Below are 22,610 nucleotides of genomic sequence, written 5' to 3' on the forward strand. Positions count from 1 at the left end.
GTGAAAAATAGGGGGGTTGGTCCGGAGAAGAAGAAGAAGAAGAAGAAGAAGAAGAAGAAGAAAGAAAGAAAGAAAGAATAATATTCCGATGCGAAAACAATGTTTCCCATTTTTCAAATATCATAAACTATACATTTTCGGAAAGCGCTCGCGCTTTCCTACCTCATGGTGTGGGTCCCTGGTCACTGACGGGTACTTTCGATAATTTTGAGTGGGCTCCGCCCACTTTGTGTTTTTGGCCCTCTATACAGTAATAATGTTCAATTTTTGCATTACATGCTTATATGCACGGAACATGCAAGAGATGGGGAACGTATTCGTGAGCTACTTAGCGCAAATGAGTGCTTTATATGGGGATGACGACCGCTTCGCGGTCGTCATCCCAATGTAAAGTGCTCGTTTAGTGCGAACTTTTGCACGGGCTTCGCCCGTTTACAACGGTAATGTTCCATTTTCCTACAACTAATTAGTATGCACGGGGCGTGCATGAGTGGAGGAGTGCGTTAGTGAGTGTTTGGAAGTGGGCGAGCGCTTCGCGCTCGATTTCGTGCGCACTACGTGCGCACTTTCGCAGCCGTGCTTCGCACGGCCTTACGAGATTAATAGGCCTCTCGCCAGCTTGTGGCGCTCGGGCCTAAATATAGCCGCAAGCGGCAATGATCGGCCCTCGCCACACCGCCGCCACGCCGCAAGAGGAGGGGGCGCTAACGCGCCCCAATTGTCCTTTCATTACGCCTACTGCTGAATCTGTGACGCTGTCACATCTTCTCCCCTTTGTTTTACCATCAAAAAGCTATTTTATTTTGAATTCTTGGCAAAATGTGCGGCTTTGCCGCACAGACACCGTAACTCTTTGAATGAAAATGTGGATAACTTTTGATGGTCCTGAAGATGAGTCTCACCAAATTTCAGGTTAATATGTCTAACGCCCTGGGAGGAGTTTGTGAAAGTCTAAAGTGTAAACATGTTCTGGCGATTTCCCCATTGGAATAACATGAAAGGTTTCGGTCATCGTTACGGCAACGCCATAACAATTATGACATGGGTCTCATTGACTTTTTTGATGCGGTTGCCAAAATTGAGTTGTGTGTCAAATTTCATATAATTTCGCAAAACTAAACATTTAACCTCCATATAAAATCTGTAGGGGGCGCTGTGGCGCCAAATGAATTTATTTCACTTCAAGTAGGTTTAGGGCAAAGAGTTTAACAACTGATTCTAATTTGACGCAATTCGGACTTTATCTGCGCAAACGGCAGAAATTTTAAATAAGGGAGATTTCTGAAATTCTAGCTACAGTTTGCGGCTTTGCCGCACAGAGACCGTGACAGGTATCAATGTAATTTGGATAACTTTTGATGTCCCACTCCTCAGTAAAATTTTCACCAAATTTCAGCTTTTTAGAGCCAACGCCCTGGGAGGAGTTCGTAAAAGTACGACGTTTGGAAAAACTCCGAAGTCATGTTTAGCCATTTTTGAACCAATATGGCCGACATTTGGTTGGGTGGACGGCGTTGCCGTAATAATATTTTTTACTTCTCTTGTCACCATCTACCTCGGCGCCAAATTTCATGATTCTACGATCAGATTTTTTTTGGGTCATTTCCCATCTCTCAATGCATTTTTGGTACATTTGGGGGCGCTGACGCGCCAGTTTTTTTTGTTTTAGAAAAGGGAAATAGCCAGAATGTAGAGAGGCACGATTTTTAGAGGTGTGAACATTTTTGTGACTTTTCGTCAATGTTCACTGGGTGAAAAATAGGGGGGTTGGTCCCGAGAAGAAGAAAGAATAATATTCCGATGCGAAAACAATGTTTCCCATTTTTCAAATATCATAAACTATACATTTTCGGAAAGCGCTCGCGCTTTCCTACCTCATGGTGTGGGTCCCTGGTCACTGACGGGTACTTTCGTTAATTTTGAGTGGGCTCCGCCCACTTTGTGTTTTTGGCCCTCTATACAGTAATAATGTTCAATTTTTGCATTACATGTTTATATGCACGGAACATGCAAGAGATGGGGAACGTATTCGTGAGCTACTTAGCGCAAATGAGTGCTTTATATGGGGATGACGACCGCTTCGCGGTCGTCATCTCAATGTAAAGTGCTCGTTTAGTGCGCACTTTTGCACGGGCTTCGCCCGTTTACAACGGTAATGTTCCATTTTCCTACTACTAATTAGTATGCACGGGGCGTGCATGAGTGGAGGAGTGCGTTAGTGAGTGTTTGGAAGTGGGCGAGCGCTTCGCGCTCGATTTCGTGCGCACTACGTGCGCACTTTCGCAGCCGTGCTTCGCACGGCCTTACGAGATTAATAGGCCTCTCGCCAGCTTGTGGCGCTCGGGCCTAATTAAAGCCGCAAGCGGCATCCAACGGCCCTCGCGGGCCGCCGGCCTTCCGACTCTGCGCTTTCGACTTGATAAAGATGGCGCCCTTATTGTGTGTTGAATTAAAAAAGAACTTGACAGACGGCGACACATTGGACATGGCCAATCCAGTGCAAATCAACACAAGTGTCAGTCAAATTTGCTGCGCCGCCGCACAGAGACCGTACCACTTAAAATCAAAATATGGATAACTTTTGATGCCCCGCTTGTGTAGATGATTTTCCCCAAATATGAGTTTGATCTGACAATCGCCCTAGGAGGAGTTTGTTAAAGTGTGAAGCGTAAAAATGTGGTGATTTGAGCGATTTTCCCGTAAGGATAACATGGGATGTTTCTGTCATCGCTACGGTTACGCCGTACATAATATGACTTTGGCTCTCATACTTTTATGATCAGGATGGCAAATTAGAATTTTGTGCAAAATATCATGTCATTTGGAAAAACTCTATTGTTTATAGGCCACTCTGAAGGCCAAATAGTCAGAATTCTGGGAAACGTTTGCGGCTCCGTCGCACAGAGACCGTAAAAGTTATCCTTAAAATTTGGATAACTTTAGATGCCCCACTTGTCTAGAGGACGTACACCGATTTTGAGGTTGGTGGGCAAAACGCACTAGGAGGAGTTCGTTGAAGTGTAAAACATAAAAATGTGGTAATTTGAGAGATTTTGCGGTTTTCCCATAGGGATAACATGGGAGGTTTCTGTCATCGCTACGACTACGCCGTAAAAATTTAGGCATTTTTGTGATTGGCTTTTGTGATCGGGACGGCAAAATAGAATTTTGGGTAAAGTTTAGACAATTTTGGTAAAACTAATTTTTGACCTTCAATGTTAATTTAAAGGTCACTCTGTAGGGGGCGCTATCGCGGCCATTTCAATTTTGTCATCCTAAACTGGTCCAAACTAGAAAGTTTAACAACTGATTCAAATTTGGTCCTAATCGGACTGGTTTTGATCAAATGGGAGCAATTTTTAGACCTGCAATATTCCAAAATAAGTTGTCCAACTTTGTGGCTGCGCCGCACACAGACCGTAAAAGGTATCTCAAAAAATTGGATAACTTTAGATGCCCCACTTGTCCAGAGGACGTCCGCCGATTTTGAAGTTGGTGGGCAAAACGCCCTAGGAGGAGTTCGTCAAAGTTTGACGTGAACAAAATGGCTAACACAGCGTGTTTTCATTTTCCAAGGAAGATGGCGGCCATAGGGTAAATCTGGGGGCGTGGCCACAATAATATTTTTTTTTTGTCCTCACGAGAGGAATGTGTGTTCCGAATTTCGTAGCTCTACGACAAAGTTGACCTCGGGGCGTCTCCCATAGGCGCAATGTATTTTGACTTTTGTCGGTGGCGCTGTCGCGCCATTTTTAACGGAAAAAAAAATGGCCCAGAAAAAACTAAATTTTTCGCCGATTCTGAATTTTGGGCAAAGTTTGGTGAGTTTTTGAGCATGTTCAGGGGGTCAAATTAGAGTTCAAAGCGATGAAGAACAAGAAAAATTAAAGCCGCAAGCGGCATCCAACGGCCCTCGCGGGCCGCCGGCCTTCCGACTCTGCGCTTTCGACTTGATAAAGATGGCGCCCTTATTGTGTTGAATTAAAAAAGAACTTGACAGACGGAGACACATTGGACATGGCCAATCCAGTGCAAATGAACACAAGTGTCAGTCAAATGTGCTGCTCCGCCGCACAGAGACCGTAGCACTTAGAATATAAATATGGATAACTTTTGATGCCCCGCTTGTGTAGATGATATTTCCCAAAGTAAAGCTTGATCGAGCTATTGCCCACGGAGGAGTTTGTTAAAGTGTGAAGCATAAATTTGAACATTTCATAGATTTAGCGTTTTTCCCATTTGTGACAGTATATTTGCAGCTCCACGGCACAGAGACCGTAGCACTTAGAATCCAAATATGACTAACTTTTGATGCTTCCCTTGTGTAGATGATTTCCCCCAAATATGAACTTGATCGAGCTATCGCCCTAGGAGGAGTTTGTTAAAGTGTGAAGCGTAAAAATGTGGTCATTTTAGAGATTTCGCTGTTTTCCCATTTCTGACATATATTTGCGGGTCCGCCACACAGAGACCGTAGCACTTAGAATAAAAATATGGATAGCTTTTGATGCCCCGCTTGTATAGATGATTTTCCCTAAATATGAGTTTGATCGGACAATCGCCCTAGGAGGAGTTTGTTAAAGTGTGAAGCGTAAAAATGTGGTGATTTGAGGGATTTCGCGATTTTCCCATAAGGATAACATGGGATATTTCTGTCATGGCTACGGTTACGCTGTACAAAATATGACTTTGTCCCTCATACTTTTATGATCAGGATGGCAAATTAGAATTTTGTGCAAAATATCATGTCATTTGGAAAAACTCTATTGTTTATAGGCCACTCTGAAGGCCAAATAGTCAGAATTCTGGGAAACGTTTGAGGCTCCGTCGCACAGAGACCTTAAAAGCTATCCTTAAAATTTGGATAACTTTAGATGCCCCACTTGTCTAGAGGACGTACACCGATTTTGAGGTCGGTGGGCAAAACGCACTAGGAGGAGTTCGTCAAAGTTTGAAACAGAAAAATGTGGATATTCGAGAGATTTAGCGGTTTTCCCATAGGGATAACATGGGAGATTTATGTCATCGCTACGACTACGCCGTAAAAATTAAGGCATTTGTCTGATTGGCTTTTTTGATCGGGACGCCAAAATAGAATTTTGGGTAAAGTTTAGAAAATTTTGGTAAAACAAATTTTTGACCTTCAATGTTAATTTAAAGGTCACTCTGTAGGGGGCGCTATCGCGCCCATTTCAATTTTGTCAGCCTAAACTGGTCCAAACTAGAAAGTTTAACAACTGATTCAAATTTGGTCCTAATCGGACTGGTTTTGATCAAATGGGAGCAATTTTTAGATCTGCAATATTCCAAAATAAGTTGTCCAACTTTGCGGCTGCGCCGCACACAGACCGTAAAAGGTATCTCAAAAAATTGGATAACTTTAGATGCCCCACTTGTCCAGAGAACGTACGCCGATTTTGAAGTTGGTGGGCAAAACGCCCTAGGAGGAGTTCGTCAAAGTTTGACGTGAACAAAATGGCTAACACAGCGTGTTTTCATTTTCAAAGGAAGATGGCGGCCATAGGGTAAGTCTGGGGGCGTGGCCACAATGATTTTTTTTGTTTGTCCTCACGAGAGGAATGCGTGTCCCGAATTTCGTAGCTTTACGTCAAAGTTGACCTCGGGGCGTCTCCCATAGGCGCAATGTATTTTGACTTTTGTCAGTGGCGCTGTCGCGCCATTTTTTAACGAAAAAAAAAATGGCCCAGAAAAAATTAAATTTTTCGCCGATTCTGAATTTTGGGCAAAGTTTGGTGAGTTTTTGAGCATGTTCAGGGGGTCAAATTAGAGTTCAAAGCGATGAAGAACAAGAAAAATTAAAGCCGCAAGCGGCATCCAACGGCCCTCGCGGGCCGCCGGCCTTCCGACTCTGCTCTCTGCATTTTACAGAGATGGCGCTAACGCAATTATCTAAGAACTAAGACAGCGACACATTGGACATGTGGACAACCAGTGCAAATGAACACAAATGTCGGTCAAATATGCAGCTCCAGCGCACAGAGACCGTGACACTTGGAATAAAAATATGGATAACTTTTGATGCTCCGCTTGTGTAGATTATTTTTCCCAAATATGAGCTTGATCGAGCTATTGCCCACAGAGGAGTTCATTAAAGTGTGAAGCATAAATGTGAACATTTCAAGGATTTGGCGTTTTTCCCATTTGTGACAGTATATTTGCAGCTCCACGGCACAGAGACCGTAGCACTTAAAATCAAAATATGGATAACTTTTGATGCCCCATTTGTGTAGATGATTTCCCCAAATATGAGCTTGATCGGGCAATCGGCCTAGGAGGAGTTGGTGAAAGTGTGAAGCGTGAAAATGTGGTCATTTTAGAGATTTCGCTGTTTTCCCATTTCTGACATATATTTGCGGGACCGCCACACAGAGACCGTAGCACTTAGAATCAAAATATGGGTAAGTTTTGATGGCCCGCTTGTGTAGATGATTTTCCCCAAATATGAGCTTGATCGGACAATCGCCCTAGGAGGAGTTTGTTAAAGTGTGAAGTGTAAAAATGTGGTGATTTGAGCGATTCTACGATTTTCCCATAAGGATAACATGGGATGTTTCTGTCAACGCTACGGTTACGCCGTACAAAATATGACTTTGGCTCTCATACTTGTATGATCAGGATGGCAAATTAGAATTTAGTGCAAAATGTCATGTCATTTGGAAAAACTCTATTGTTTATAGGCCACTCTGAAGGCCAAATAGTCAGAATTCTGGGAAACGTTTGCGGCTCCGTCGCACAGAGACCGTAAAAGTTATCCTTAAAATTTGGATAACTTTAGATGCCCCACTTGTCTAGAGGACGTACACCGATTTTGAGGTTGGTGGGCAAAACGCACTAGGAGGAGTTCGTTGAAGTGTAAAACATAAAAATGTGGTAATTTGAGAGATTTGGTGGTTTTCCCATAGGGATAACATGGGAGGTTTCTGTCATCGCTACGACTACGCCGTAAAAATTTAGGCATTTTTGTGATTGGCTTTTGTGATCGGGACGGCAAAATAGAATTTTGGGTAAAGTTTAGACAATTTTGGTAAAACTAATTTTTGACCTTCAATGTTAATTTAAAGGTCACTCTGTAGGGGGCGCTATCGCGGCCATTTCAATTTTGTCAGCCTAAACTGGTCCAAACTAGAAAGTTTAACAACTGATTCAAATTTGGTCCTAATCGGACTGGTTTTGATCAAATGGGAGCAATTTTTAGATCTGCAATATTCCAAAATAAGTTGTCCAACTTTGCGGCTGCGCCGCACACAGACCGTTAAAGGTATCTCAAAAAATTGAATAACTTTAGATGCCCCACTTGTCCAGAGGACGTCCGCCGATTTTGAAGTCGGTGGGCAAAACGCCCTAGGAGGAGTTTGTCAAAGTTTGACGTGAACAAAATGACTAACACAGCGTATTTTCATTTTCAAAGGAAGATGGCGGCCATAGGGTAAGTCTGGGGGCGTGGCCACAATGATTTTTTTTGTTTGTCCTCACGAGAGGAATGCGTGTCCCGAATTTCGTAGCTTTACGTCAAAGTTGACCTCGGGGCGTCTCCCATAGGCGCAATGTATTTTGACTTTTGTCAGTGGCGCTGTCGCGCCATTTTTTAACGAAAAAAAAAATGGCCCAGAAAAAATTAAATTTTTCGCCGATTCTGAATTTTGGGCAAAGTTTGGTGAGTTTTTGAGCATGTTCAGGGGGTCAAATTAGAGTTCAAAGCGATGAAGAACAAGAAAAATTAAAGCCGCAAGCGGCATCCAACGGCCCTCGCGGGCCGCCGGCCTTCCGACTCTGCTCTCTGCATTTTACAGAGATGGCGCTAACGCAATTATCTAAGAACTAAGACAGCGACACATTGGACATGTGGACAACCAGTGCAAATGAACACAAATGTCGGTCAAATATGCAGCTCCAGCGCACAGAGACCGTGACACTTGGAATAAAAATATGGATAACTTTTGATGCTCCGCTTGTGTAGATTATTTTTCCCAAATATGAGCTTGATCGAGCTATTGCCCACAGAGGAGTTCATTAAAGTGTGAAGCATAAATGTGAACATTTCAAGGATTTGGCGTTTTTCCCATTTGTGACAGTATATTTGCAGCTCCACGGCACAGAGACCGTAGCACTTAAAATCAAAATATGGATAACTTTTGATGCCCCATTTGTGTAGATGATTTCCCCAAATATGAGCTTGATCGGGCAATCGGCCTAGGAGGAGTTGGTGAAAGTGTGAAGCGTGAAAATGTGGTCATTTTAGAGATTTCGCTGTTTTCCCATTTCTGACATATATTTGCGGGACCGCCACACAGAGACCGTAGCACTTAGAATCAAAATATGGGTAAGTTTTGATGGCCCGCTTGTGTAGATGATTTTCCCCAAATATGAGCTTGATCGGACAATCGCCCTAGGAGGAGTTTGTTAAAGTGTGAAGTGTAAAAATGTGGTGATTTGAGCGATTCTACGATTTTCCCATAAGGATAACATGGGATGTTTCTGTCAACGCTACGGTTACGCCGTACAAAATATGACTTTGGCTCTCATACTTGTATGATCAGGATGGCAAATTAGAATTTAGTGCAAAATGTCATGTCATTTGGAAAAACTCTATTGTTTATAGGCCACTCTGAAGGCCAAATAGTCAGAATTCTGGGAAACGTTTGCGGCTCCGTCGCACAGAGACCGTAAAAGTTATCCTTAAAATTTGGATAACTTTAGATGCCCCACTTGTCTAGAGGACGTACACCGATTTTGAGGTTGGTGGGCAAAACGCACTAGGAGGAGTTCGTTGAAGTGTAAAACATAAAAATGTGGTAATTTGAGAGATTTGGTGGTTTTCCCATAGGGATAACATGGGAGGTTTCTGTCATCGCTACGACTACGCCGTAAAAATTTAGGCATTTTTGTGATTGGCTTTTGTGATCGGGACGGCAAAATAGAATTTTGGGTAAAGTTTAGACAATTTTGGTAAAACTAATTTTTGACCTTCAATGTTAATTTAAAGGTCACTCTGTAGGGGGCGCTATCGCGGCCATTTCAATTTTGTCAGCCTAAACTGGTCCAAACTAGAAAGTTTAACAACTGATTCAAATTTGGTCCTAATCGGACTGGTTTTGATCAAATGGGAGCAATTTTTAGATCTGCAATATTCCAAAATAAGTTGTCCAACTTTGCGGCTGCGCCGCACACAGACCGTTAAAGGTATCTCAAAAAATTGAATAACTTTAGATGCCCCACTTGTCCAGAGGACGTCCGCCGATTTTGAAGTCGGTGGGCAAAACGCCCTAGGAGGAGTTTGTCAAAGTTTGACGTGAACAAAATGACTAACACAGCGTATTTTCATTTTCAAAGGAAGATGGCGGCCATAGGGTAAGTCTGGGGGCGTGGCCACAATGATTTTTTTTGTTCGTCCTCACGAGAGGAATGCGTGTCCCGAATTTCGTAGCTTTACGCCAAAGTTGACCTCGGGGCGTCTCCCATAGGCGCAATGTATTTTGACTTTTGTCGGTGGCGCTGTCGCGCCATTTTTTTACGAAAAAAAAAATGGCCCAGAAAAAATAAAATTTTTCGCCGATTCTGAATTTTGGGCAAAGTTTGGTGAGTTTTTGAGCATGTTCAGGGGGTCAAATTAGAGATCAAAGCGATGAAGAACAAGAAAAATAATAATAATATTTTTAGCAAAAACAATATAGCCGTTTTCACTATAACAACAAATTATACATCGTTTGAAAGCTCTAAGCCTTCCCGATGCCGCCATGGGGTGGAATCATCATTACGAGCGCTTACGCGCTCGTCACTCCCTATTCCGTCGGGATGCCCCGCCCACTCCCCATAGACTTCCATTGATTTGAGCAGAAACAAGCATGGCCCATGCCTGCGGCATGGATTCTCGCGTACGGGACGATGTCAGGAGGGTTTTTGGAGGAATGCAGCGCTTCGCGCTGCTGTTGTCAACAATTAGTGAATGGGCTACGCCCATTCACTAATTGTTGACTATTTCTGTCATAGCAGGAGTAAGTATGCATGATCCATGCCTTCGGCATGGGCTAGTTCACTGTACTTGCCAGGGGCGACGGGGTACCAAACATGCGGGCTGCGCCCGCATGTTTGGTCAGACAGTTGCAACGCTGCCTTCGGCAGCGTTGCGGGAGCAATAGGCCCTCCGCCCTGCTGGGGCTCGGGCCTAATAATAATAATATTTTTAGCAAAAACAATATAGCCGTTTCCACTATAACAACAAATTATACATCGTTTGAAAGCTCTAAGCCTTCCCCATGCCGTCATGGGGTGGAATCATCATTACGAGCGCTTACGCGCTCGTCACTCCCTATTCCGTCGGGATGCCCCGCCCACTCCCCATAGACTTCCATTGATTTGAGCAAATACAAGCATGGCCCATGCCTGCGGCATGGACTCTCGCGTACAGGACGATGCCAGGAGGGTTTTTGGAGGAATGCAGCGCTTCGCGCTGCTGTTGTCAACAAATTGTTGACTATTTCTGTCATAGCAGGAGTAAGTATGCATGATCCATGCCTTCGGCATGGGCTAGTTCACTGTACTTGCCAGGGGCGACGGGGTACCAAACAGACAGTTGCAACTCTGCCTTCGGCAGCGTTGCGGGAGCAATAGGCCCTCCGCCCTGCTGGGGCTCGGGCCTAATAATAAAAAAAATAATATTTTTAGCAAAAACAATATAGCCGTTTCCACTATAACAACAAATTATACATCGTTTGAAAGCTCTAAGCCTTCCCGATGCCGCCATGGGGTGGAATCATCATTACGAGCGCTTACGAGCTCGTCACTCCCTATTCCGTCGGGATGCCCCGCCCACTCCCCATAGACTTCCATTGATTTGAGCAGATACAAGCATGGCCCATGCCTGCGGCATGGATTCTTGCGTACAGGACGATGCCAGGAGGGTTTTTGGAGGAATGCAGCGCTTCGCGCTGCTGTTGTCAGCAATGAGTGAATGGGCTACGCCCATTCACTCATTGTTTCTGTCATAGCAGGAGTAAGTATGCATGATCCATGCCTTCGGCATGGGCTAGTTCACTGTACTTGCCAGGGCCGACGGGGTACCAAACATGCGGGCTGCGCCCGCATGTTTGGTCAGACAGTTGCGGGAGCAATAGGCCCTCCGCCCTGCTGGGGCTCGGGCCTGATAATAATATTTTTAGCAAAAACAATATAGCCGTTTTCACTATAACAACAAATTATACATCGTTTGAAAGCTCTAAGCCTTCCCCATGCCGCCATGGGGTGGAATCATCATTACGAGCGCTTACACGCTCGTCACTCCCTATTTCGTCGGGATGCCCCGCCCACTCCCCATAGACTTCCATTGATTTGAGCAGAAACAAGCGGCATGGACTCTCGCGTACAGGACGATGCCAGGCGTGATTTTGGAGGAATGCAGCGCTTCGCGCTGCTGTTGTCAACAATGAGTGAATGGGCGTATTTCTGTCATAGCAGGAGTAAGTATGCATGATCCATGCCTTCGGCATGGGCTAGTTCACTGTACTTGCCCACTGTAATGTCTCCACGGCTGCAACCCAGGTTGATGTAAAATATAACCCTGTTCACTGTACTTGCCAGGGGCGACGGGGTCAGACAGTTGCGGGAGCAATAGGCCCTCCGCCCTGCTGGGGCTCGGGCCTAAATATTCCGATGCGAAAACAATGTTTCCCATTTTTCAAATATCATAAACTATACATTTCTCCTCATGGTGTGGGTCCCTGGTCACTGACGGGGTACTTTCGTTAATTTTGAGTGGGCTCCGCCCACTTTGTGTTTTTGGCCCTCTATACAGTAATGTTGTTCAATTTTTGCATTACATGCTTATATGCACGGAACATGCAAGAGATGGGGAACGTATTTGTGAGCTACTTAGGGCAAATGAGTGCTTTATATGGGGATGACGACCGCGAATGTAAAGTGCTCGTTTGGTGCGCACTTTTGCACGGCTTCGCCCGTTTACAACGGTAATGTTCCATTTTCCTACTACTAATTAGTATGCACGGGGCGTGCGTGAGTGAAGGAGTGCGTTAGTGAGTGTTTGGAAGTGGGCGAGCGCTTCGCGCTCGATTTCGTGCGCACTATGTGCGCACTTTCGCAGCCGTGCTTTGCACGGCCTTGCGAGATTAATAGGCCTCTCGCCAGCTTGTGGTGCTCGGGCCTAATAATGCACATTTTGTAATTACATTATTACATGCACACACCTGCTGATAGAATTTCCACATTACCCTTCAGATTTCAATAAAATTCAGTCCCACTTTTTATGAAATATGATTATGATTCAAATGTGCCAACGTTTCAAGTATGGTTATAAATGAATGAACTTTTACCACTTGTGCGTCACTGGATACAAACTCACAAGTCTCATTATAGAGGTCAATCACTTAAATGTCTCCACGGCTGCAACCCAGGTTGATGTAAAATATAACCCTGCTTTGACAGAGTAGATACGGGCTCATCTCGGACGGGGATGAGTCTGTCTACGGGAGAGAAGTGGACCAGCTTGTGTCCTGATGCAGAGGTAACAAACTGGAGCTCAATGCCCAGAAGACAGTGGAGATGATCGTGGACATCTCAGAGGACAAATGTTGCTATGGGAACATTAAAGGCTAACCTAATCTAATCTTTTCTTGGTGCATTTAAAGACTTTTAATGCCAAGGCCAATGCTAATGTCAACAGCCACTATCACATCTTATGTTATACCTCATTTGAAAGCCATAATTACAGAACCACTTCAACAGCAGCTAGCAACAGTACCCGTCAGTGTGAACGGCTACATGCAACTTTGCTCTCAATTATGCTCTCATTCATATATATTACTCATACTACATAATAAAATATATATACAGTACAGACCAAACGTTTGGACACACCTTATCATTCAAAGAGTTTTTTATTTTCATGACTATTAAAATTGTAGATTCGCACTGAGGGCATCAAAACTATGAATTAACACATGTGGAATCATATACTTAAAAAAAGTGTGAAACAACTGAAAATATGTCTTATATTCTAGGTTCTTCAAAGTAGCCACCTTTAGCTTTGATTACTACAGCTTTGCACACTCTTGGCATTCTCTTGATGAGCTTCAAGAGGTAGTCACCTGAAATGGTCTTCCATCAGTCTTGAAGGAGTTCCCAGAGAGCGGTGTGTGTCCAAACTTGTGGTCTATACTCTGTACTTGTATAATTATTATTATAATTTTTAGAGTTACAGACACATTTTAGTTTTAATGTTAAAGTCGCATCAGAACACTAAAACATACCTTGGCACACTGCATGTGGTTGCAGCCCTCGTTCTTCTGAATAGGAGACTTGCAGTTGGCACAGGGTTTGGAGTTACTGAGTAACCAGAGGCAGTTGGCGGCATCCTCGTAAGCTTCACTCACACCAGCCACTTCAGCATAAGGAGAGGAGCACAAATAGAACCTTAATCAGGAACAAATGCAATGTTGGGCTTCAATAGGGTTCATTGCTTATACATTGTTAGTTGTGTCTCCGGTTTTCCATAGAGCACTAAATCAAGTACGTTATTCTCATAGAGCTTGAGACGTGATGTTTGTAGTGCCAGATAACAAGAGTATCAAGTGGAACTCAAATAGAACAAAATATGAATACTACAGTGCGGTTGCTTTTATCACTCAGCTTCTACTCCTAAAAATAAACATGTGTTTTGAGCCAAAGCAATCTAAACCATACAAGGTCTGTTTCTAAAAATGTACAACTTTAAAATGGTTGATTCTGAAAAAGAATAAATCATTAGTACGGATACTTTTAATAACTGTATGTACACATTCAGCTCCTAATCAAAATTTACTAGCATAAAAAAAATAGGAAACCCGGTACATTATCAAACATTAGCATGGCACCGAGTCAGGCTGGCATGTCACAATACAATACAATACAATACAATACAATACAAACTGCAATACATAATTGCAATAAATAGTCAATAGTAGTTCAATATTATAAAACTACTTTTCTCTGTCTATAAATCAATCTGGTATTTGCACAAAATTAATGCACATAAAAATATGGCATAAAAATATGGCTGGGGCTGAAATACAAGCTAACGCTCTTTTGTTTAAACTAATCAGCACCACGTTGGTATTAACAATACTGATACAAACAACAGCTTTCACAGTCCGCAACACATATGTACATATAACACAAAATACCACCAAAGTCCATTTTACTAATATTGCATGTCATAGTGTTAGACAGATCAAGAACTTGGATGAACAGCGCTGCCCTCTTCTGTTCTGGTGGAATTTACATTCACTATTGACAGCAAATATGTGCATCACAATAAACAACACCACAACAAACCGTATTGCCAAATATTGCAAAACTGTATATTGTCCCATAGGGCTAGCTGTTGCAAAGTGCCTCACGATACAATACGTATCTCAATGCAGGCATTTCCCTAAAACAGGGATAGGCATTTGTTTAGATGTATGTTTTATTGTGCTGAATAATAAAATGCATTGGAATTTAATGCCCTTAATATCAGAACACATTGATTTATGAATAACTTGCCCCGCTCACACTGCACCCGGCCCGGCTCCAGCTGATGTGTTGGTGTGGTGTTCTTGCGGTGGATGGCTCACATTAGGACCGGAGCTCTGTGGTACTGTTGCGGTCACAGGCTTTGATAGACGACTTGCAAGACCACGTGCTCAAGTGATAACTAATCATTAATATAGGAAGAAGGCTTTCGGAGGGCACAGCACACTTCCACCAGCACCACTGCACTGCACAAGGTGAAGTTTGAGCTCCTCTCGTACGTATAATTCTACAGAAAGGCTGAGGCTGCACCGAAGCTGCACTGTGTGTAATTTGAGCCTGGTATATTTATTTTTTTTAAAAAGGTAAAAGGGGGAACAATGCATTGTAAATTAAAATTTAAACAAACATAACTATGCTAGATTATAGCTTTAGAGTTATTTCCATCATGAGACCCCCTGGCATGTTGACACAAAGATAAAATACAGCATTTTCTGGACTATAAGTCTTTTTCATAGTTTTGGCCGGGGTGCGACTTATACTCCAGAGCGACATATATGTGATATTATCTGTTATCTTCACACTGGCCACCGCATTTCACATGTTGATTATTTTCACACTGACAACCGCAAGAGGGCCCTTTAGGCTCTAAGCGACGCAGAAGAAGAACAGGCATTTCCTCTACCTCCAGAGTTTGCGGAATTGTTTAGAAGTGACACAGAGGAAGAAGAATTTAGTGGATTTAGTGATTTGGGGTAATACTGATGCTTTGGTAAACTTGTTAGCATGTTCTTTATGCTATAGTTATCTGAATAACTGTTAATATGTTACATTGACATATTTGTTGAGACACTTATGACAGTTTGTTACAGTTCGTTGTCTGTGGGTCATGTATCTAATGGTGTTAAGTTAGCATATTTACACCTATTCATCATGTTCTTTAATCTTAGTTATTATTTTAAATTGCATTTCGAGATTAATGTCCGTTCTTGTTCTTGGATTTTAGCTAGTACATTTCCCCCAAAAATGTGACTTATATATGTTTATTTCTTCTCTATTATGCATTTTCTGGCTGGTGCGACTTATACTTCAGAGCAACTTTTGGTCCAGAAAATACGGTACACACAATATTTACACAATCCATTTACAGCTGAACAGAAACAGGCAAAAAGGATTGATCATGTTAGTACAAACATTCAACAATACATAACTCAGAGTGACGGACAAAGATTAGAACACAATTGATCTGTATTGCACATGGCCCCATATTGCACTGATACCTATTGCACACCCCTACATTGCACTGTTACCCATTCAGGAGATTTGTTTGATAATATTAACATGACATGCGTCTCCCTCAACCATAATTAAATGTTTTTCTTAAAGATAGGAAATCCATTCAATCCCTCACTCAGAGTGGAATATTATTATTATTATTATTATTATTATAATGTGGAGGTGCCAAACGGTGAAAGACCTTGTAGATCAAACAGGCCACTTGAAATCGTTGTTCATACAATTTAAAACAAATTATCTTAAGATGTAGACTTACACTCCTGGGGTTTCATCTCGGAGACTTTCTGCAGCCAGGATGTCCAGATTTCACAGTCGCAGGGCTCATGGGCCTCGCCTTGACACGCCCTAGATTCACAATTGTTGGGGAAAAAACATGACTTATATGGTAGGACAAACATACAAAAGCCTTATTAGTTACTTATTATTACTTACTTATTAGTTCACATCACAACAAATGGGGTTGTATAAAATATTGCGTTGCAAGAACCTAAACTACATTTTCATATCTAGACTATAATCTTAACAGCGTTTGTGTTAAGAAAGTCAAGTTTAGAAATTCTGTTTGTAAGAAATAATTATGTATTTTAATTTCCATGTATTTATTTCTGATATAATACCACTTGTTGCATCTTTAATGATGATTGTGTAAACACACAGGCATTTATCTTTATTGTGCTTCTCAGTAGTTTAAAAACACACATCTGATGCACTGAGGACAATTTGGGAACAAGACTTTGGAGGACTATTGGCGCTAATAAATATTTGTGAATTTGCAAATATCCGACCAATACCGAAACATGAACAAATTCACAGATATCACCAATGTCCTCTGATTTCGCATCAATATGAGTGATGCAGTTATTGTCTTCTTCCAGGATTTTTGACTTGTGCGCGCCCCCCTGGTAGGCAAAAAATATATACAGCAAGGTCTGTTTTAGATGTTATGTTCCAAGATAAAAAGAAAAAGATAAAAGAAAAATGAGAGCACTTATGACCCAAATGTTAAACGCAGCTCCACATTATCCTTTCTTTCACCAGAGCCACAGAAATGATTGGAAGCAAACAAACAATAGGTTTTAACATGTGGACAGTGGAACTCTGAGGACATTGTCTATCTAAAAACAGTGAAGTGGAGCAGAGACGCAGCTTCTTCAGTGTTTTAATAGTTCAGTTTTAGGGGTGTTGTTGACTGTACAATACGATAGAGAGAGAGAGGCTAATGTGAGGCTGTGGCTTCTATTATTCTACCAACACTGAAGTGAATTTGACTGTTAAAACTTTCCGGAAACGTTCTAAAACTTTTACCCAAGCCCCTGATGTGTTTGTCCACAATTGCAATCAGCAATGTAGGGATTGACACTGACCAGCAGAAGAGGTGCCCTTTGCCACAGTCCACGGCGGGGGCCCTGAGGAGGGGGAAGCTGAGCGAGTCTGAGGTAGAACTTCCAGGACCCTGTGTATTCAGCCTCACTGCCCTCTCACAGCCCGCCATCGGACACCATCGAATCGCAGGGTTATTCTCCACAAAGGCCTGATAACAAAGAACAATGTCGAACTGGAACATACTGATGGGAAATTATATGTAAACCAGAAGTAGAAACTAAAGTATTTCAAATAAAAATGAAAGACAATAATAAATGTCAGTACCAATGTATAACAACAACAAAAAATACATGTATTCTAATTGACCAAAGTTTAAACATGCATTTGTGTTGCTCAGTGCTGTCAAATGCAACATTATTTTTCCATTTATATCTGTGTATGCTTTTAAACAATATTGAATACAACCTATTTATTTATTCATTACCTTTATGTCAAACTGGAGATAGCGCCTGTCCATCTCTCTTGACACAACACTCTCGATGACTTCCACAGGCACAAGTTGGTAGCAGGCAAACGCAGGGCAGAAGATATTGTGAGCCTCACCCTCCTGAATCTTCAAATTCAGAAATCTGCAGAGGCATAGTTTTTAAAAATCACAATTGAAATTATCAGAAAGGGTTAAACCTTTAAAACCTACCCTTCCCAGCATGCTCTGCAAAACTCGTGACCACAGGGCATGTCAACGGACTCTTCAAAAACGGAGAAGGAAGACATGCAGATACCGCACTGAAATACAAATGAAAAGGCATTCAATTGTACAAAGGCTAAACTGATCAAAATGTTTGAAAAAAGAGCCAGCACTGAAATTTTTGCATTGGAAAGGGAATTAATGAGCGGAATCATGCAAAATGTGCCCACCCCAATACACGGAGCTCTTGTTATAAAGAAGCCTGGGCCTGACAAAAGAAATAAAGGAGCAAGTGTGCCTCAACAATGTAAGTATTGATTTGAAAAAGAGCAGAATGAGATATATCAAGTGTAACCTTTAAACGGGCCCTTGAGTAGAACACAGTCGACTGGCACAAGACACATCTTTTTAGAGGCTCAATAAGGGCTGCCAGATTCTCGATTTCAAGACAAATGTATTCTATCAGGGGCTAATATCCATTAATAACAGGTCACTAAATAAAATGAAAAAAGTTTTACTGATTAAAATGCTTGCTTTGTAAACTTTTATATTTTCTAAAAACAAGCTAAACAATCCCAGATTGGGATCAACGGTTATTGAAGATCCTGAAAGCAAATATGAATTGTCAAGTCATTTAGCTTTAATAAAAGTTAAGAACCCTGCGACCCCGAAAGGGAACAAGCGGTAAAAAATGGATGGATGGAAAAGTTAAGAAGGAGATGCATCTAATTTACGAGGTATTGTGAACACTGGAACTTAGTTAGTTGAGAAATATGGCCGCAAACCATTGTATTCAATTATTTTTCTGTAGCGTCTTCATTCTTCATTCCATTTAAAATATACAGTATATATGTTCAAGTGTAGTTTGAACAAAGGCATTTGTTCAAACATTTGTAGCTTAGAAAATGACATCTGTAGATACTGTGGCGTTCAGCTGCTTCAGACATATAATGTGAAGTGTGTATTCATACCAGGGCTGCCTCTTCATCTGCAGGCATGAGGCTTATTTGGTCTGGAGAAGTAATAGAAGAGCGAGCGGTCCGTGGCGTGCGGGGAGAGGGCAGCGTGTCCCATGCATTGCAGCCACTAGGGGGCGGGTTGGGCATTTGCACCCCTGAACGTTGACAGCATTCCTCTGCATCTTTCATCCAGGCTTCCAACAGCTTCTCTCTGTCCCAGTCTGTGTATAGAAAGATGACAGGACTATATCAATGGCACAATACAACAATGAATACAATAGTTATGTCTCACTATAGGGTCTGAAACTCTGTACAGAAAAATACACTTTGCTGACTCATCCATCTGCAAAGACCAGGAGCCATCAGGGTTTCTACTTTAGTCCAATCCGACAATGTGCCTTCTTGCGGGCAAACTGCAGGACGTGCAAACTGTGGGTAGTCTATATTGTCTGTTCTTAAAAAAAGAAACATGTAACCCAGTCAACAGAGCAAATAGGCCATTATCAGCCTGCGAAAACTCCTTTGCAGCAATGAAATGCCCTGGTCTCTAAATGGTCTCGTTTAGATAATGAATATTACAATTCTCCTCATTTTCTTTCAATTAAAACTCATCGATACGTTAAATGTGTCTAGAATCTAATAGTTATGACATTTAGATTGTGAGTTTCTGAATATGGTGCATATAACTTCTAGTTTGTGTGTTTGACTGTACCATGAGCTCGCAGTAGAGCCTCTGCGGTGAAGAGAGGGGCCTGGAGCATGTCAGCCGTCTCCACTATCAACATGTCCTTCAGCCTCCGGAGGTCTTGAGGCCGCAAGCCCTCATACAGCTACAGAGCAGAACATATAGACAATTTTATTTAGAGCGCAACTAAAGGATGAGCTAGCAGGTGGCAGTATGAAATGCTTTACAGTATTTTATCTTTTATTATTTATTTGTTTGTTTGTTTATTTGTTTGATATGGACCTAGCAATTCCACCGGATGCATTGTTTTAAGTGTTATAGCACACACTAATCTCCAACACCTGTAGGGGGCTTTAAAGGGTTTAGCCCAGAATGAAAGGTTCTAGAGTAGAGTTACATAAAACAAAAACAGAAACAAGGAACATTTAAAACATTATGTGAGCAGCTCTGGCCCAGGCTTTTTCCCGTATTTTGGATGGGGTATTTTAAAATGTGGACGGGCAGGGATGGACGAGTGCAGGGACAGCCATTTTATTAATAAATCTTAGAAAAAAAGGGAATATTATTATTAAATCGGGCCGGGAAGCATTTGACAATAGTCCGCCATTGTAGTTTACTGTTTACAAGTGAAAATTTGCATGCTGCGCGCTGATTGATCGACGAAATTTGTGTGCTTGGCTCTGATTGGCTGCCAAGCCTTGGTCTGGAGAATACCGAAGCTACTCGTTTTTTCACCTAGTCGGTCCCCGTACCCCCGGACAAAATTATTTGGATTATCGGGGTGTTTTCAAATCCTATCTAAAAGCCAGCTCTGGCCTGACTTTAATTACAGTTTCAGAGTCCTGCTGAAAATGTCAGTCAGCTGTTTTAGTAACGAGGGACGAGAATTCCAGTCTAGTCAAAGTTGTATTCTGGTGACCCAGCCCATGTCCACACCGCTGCGCTCTGCATCAAGAGCTCGCCCTGTATGAGAAACTCTGCGGAGAACCCTCAGCAGAAAGCATTATTGTTTTTATTTCATTCATTTTGCCACTAACTTCTCCATTAATGACCCACACCCCCAAAAACACGCCGTGCACATGCCATATTTAAGCACAAAGCATGGAAGGGAAGCAATGTTAATACATAAGCAACATTATACTAGATTAGTCAGATAATGCTATTTTATCTACAGAAGGGAACCATCACCGGAGTAAGTTTTGGCCTCGGAAAGGGAGGGAAGAAACAAGCAAAATGGGTGCAGCAGGAAACTCATCTAAAAAGCAAACGAGTATCAGGCGAGACAGAGGCAAGTTTCCCGTATCTGCACGGCTCTCGCTTCAAATAGGACACACAGGTTAATATACTGATAGAACAGGTTAAAAAACTGATAGAAAATTCATAAACATCCCCAATCTTTAAGAAAAACCTCAAGTCAATCTCGCACCAACATGTGCAAAAGAGAAGAGCGAGCATGCGTGCGTGGAGCTGTGGCTCGTCTCATCACTCAAAAAACACTTTGAGCATTAACAGTTTTGAGATTTTAGGTGTTTTATGTGTATGTGGAGGAACAGGAGCTCTTCACTGCGCTGCACTGAGGAGCAGCGTCAACACGAACCAATGGTCTAGACCCGTTAAAAGACAAATTGGCTTGTGCAAATGAGGTTTTAAACTTTGGAACTACACAACTCCCACTGAGGCTCTGGTGTTAGCCCTGACGTCTGACTGCTGGACCAGAAAACAGCTGTGAAACACTGTTATTTAAACATTTCAAAAACTGTTGCAAAATGAGGGGTCCTCAGTATACACATTTTGGTTCATATTTGAGCAAGCACATTTGAATCTTCACCAATGGAGTGCCACATTTTCAGATTTAAAGCAGTAACTTGTATGAGTTCAGCATTTCACAGAGTTTGGATAACCTATACAGAACATTTGCCACAGCAAGAGTAGGTCTGTGGAAAATGGGAGGTTTATCCGATTCCGTTTATAGTTTCCGCCCAACTAAACCTCCTAAAATATTTCAGGCATTTTACAAGCTTCAAGTGACACCAATTGAGTGTGTGTGCTCCGATGTCCGTTGGTATTTTGTACCTCTCTTCTGTCGAGGGCTGCGTACTCGGCTTCTATACCCTCCGCCTCGGGGGCCAGAGAGAAGACCATCTGCGACTCCAGGCACAGGGCCAGCTCTGTGTGGCACTGCTTCTCTGCACAGTCACACGGAGTCTCGCGGTTCTCATTCTCAGCAAACAGGTCTGCCTCTTGCTGCACCAGGAACTGAAAAATTCAACACAAAACAGCCATATATGAGGAGATAACACTTTATTGTTTGGTTTTAGATTTATTGCATATTAAGAATAAATATTGTGTACTTATATCTGCGGTAAATAGAGGTGAGCATTGCCCATAATCTGGCGATATGATACATGTCACAATACGATATTTTACGATATATCCTGATACTGCAGCTAAAATATGGAACGGTCTTCCTGAAGATGCGAGACAGGCCTCTCTCTCACTCTGGCAATGTTCAAATCTAAGTTAAAAACCGTTTTGTTTAGCTGTGCATATGACTAAAATGATTGTCTTTGCAAAGACTTAAACTGTTTTGTGATTTCTGTCATGTCTTTGTGATTTTAATGCATTTCACTTCCTGTTGTGTGAAGCATTTTGAATTGCCTTGTGTACGGATTGTGCTCTACAAATAAACTTGCCTTGCCTACTGATGGCAATGATTTTTTTATAAATCTTATTCTATTATTTTTCTTTGACTTTGATATTTAAAAATATTAAAACAAATTATTGGTCTGTATTGATGAGCCATAAAACAAGACACACTATGGATACTATCCAGTATCTATACTGAATGATTGTCTGTGAAAGTATTGATACTGAACGATTGTCTGTGAAAGTATTGATACTGAACAATTGTCTGTGAAACTATTGATACTGAACAATTGTCTGTGAAAGTATTGATACTGAACAATTGTCTGTGAAAGTATTGATACTGAACAATTGTCTGTGAAAGTATTGATACTGAACGATTGTCTGTGAAAGTATTGATACTGAACGATTGTCTGTGAAAGTATTGATACTGAACGATTGTCTGTGAAAGTACTGAGACTGAACGATAGTCTGTGGAAGTACTGAGACTGAACGA

At 42.0% G+C, this 22,610-nt stretch overlaps 1 protein-coding gene across 2 annotated transcripts in view; it reads right to left on the minus strand.

The window, feature by feature from the left end:
* Window positions 1-22,610, minus strand: part of LOC140374420 (ankyrin repeat and IBR domain-containing protein 1-like) — a 38,638-nt gene that overhangs the window by 11,309 nt on the left and 4,719 nt on the right. For both annotated transcript variants that reach the window (XM_072461310.1, XM_072461308.1), the window contains exons 4-11: window positions 21,545-21,727; window positions 19,499-19,616; window positions 18,799-19,007; window positions 17,837-17,925; window positions 17,624-17,768; window positions 17,181-17,347; window positions 16,073-16,161; window positions 13,281-13,411 (exon numbers count right to left, since the gene is read on the minus strand). In XM_072461310.1, the coding sequence (XP_072317411.1) occupies window positions 13,281-13,411; window positions 16,073-16,161; window positions 17,181-17,347; window positions 17,624-17,768; window positions 17,837-17,925; window positions 18,799-19,007; window positions 19,499-19,616; window positions 21,545-21,727 (1,131 nt within the window). The remainder of the gene's footprint in view (window positions 1-13,280; window positions 13,412-16,072; window positions 16,162-17,180; window positions 17,348-17,623; window positions 17,769-17,836; window positions 17,926-18,798; window positions 19,008-19,498; window positions 19,617-21,544; window positions 21,728-22,610) is intronic.

The sequence above is a fragment of the Eucyclogobius newberryi genome, unplaced genomic scaffold (genome assembly GCF_026437365.1).
Source record: "Eucyclogobius newberryi isolate DKJ021-1_F unplaced genomic scaffold, fEucNew1.0.hap1 SCAF_3, whole genome shotgun sequence".
Classification (NCBI taxonomy): Eukaryota; Metazoa; Chordata; class Actinopteri; order Gobiiformes; family Gobiidae; genus Eucyclogobius; species Eucyclogobius newberryi.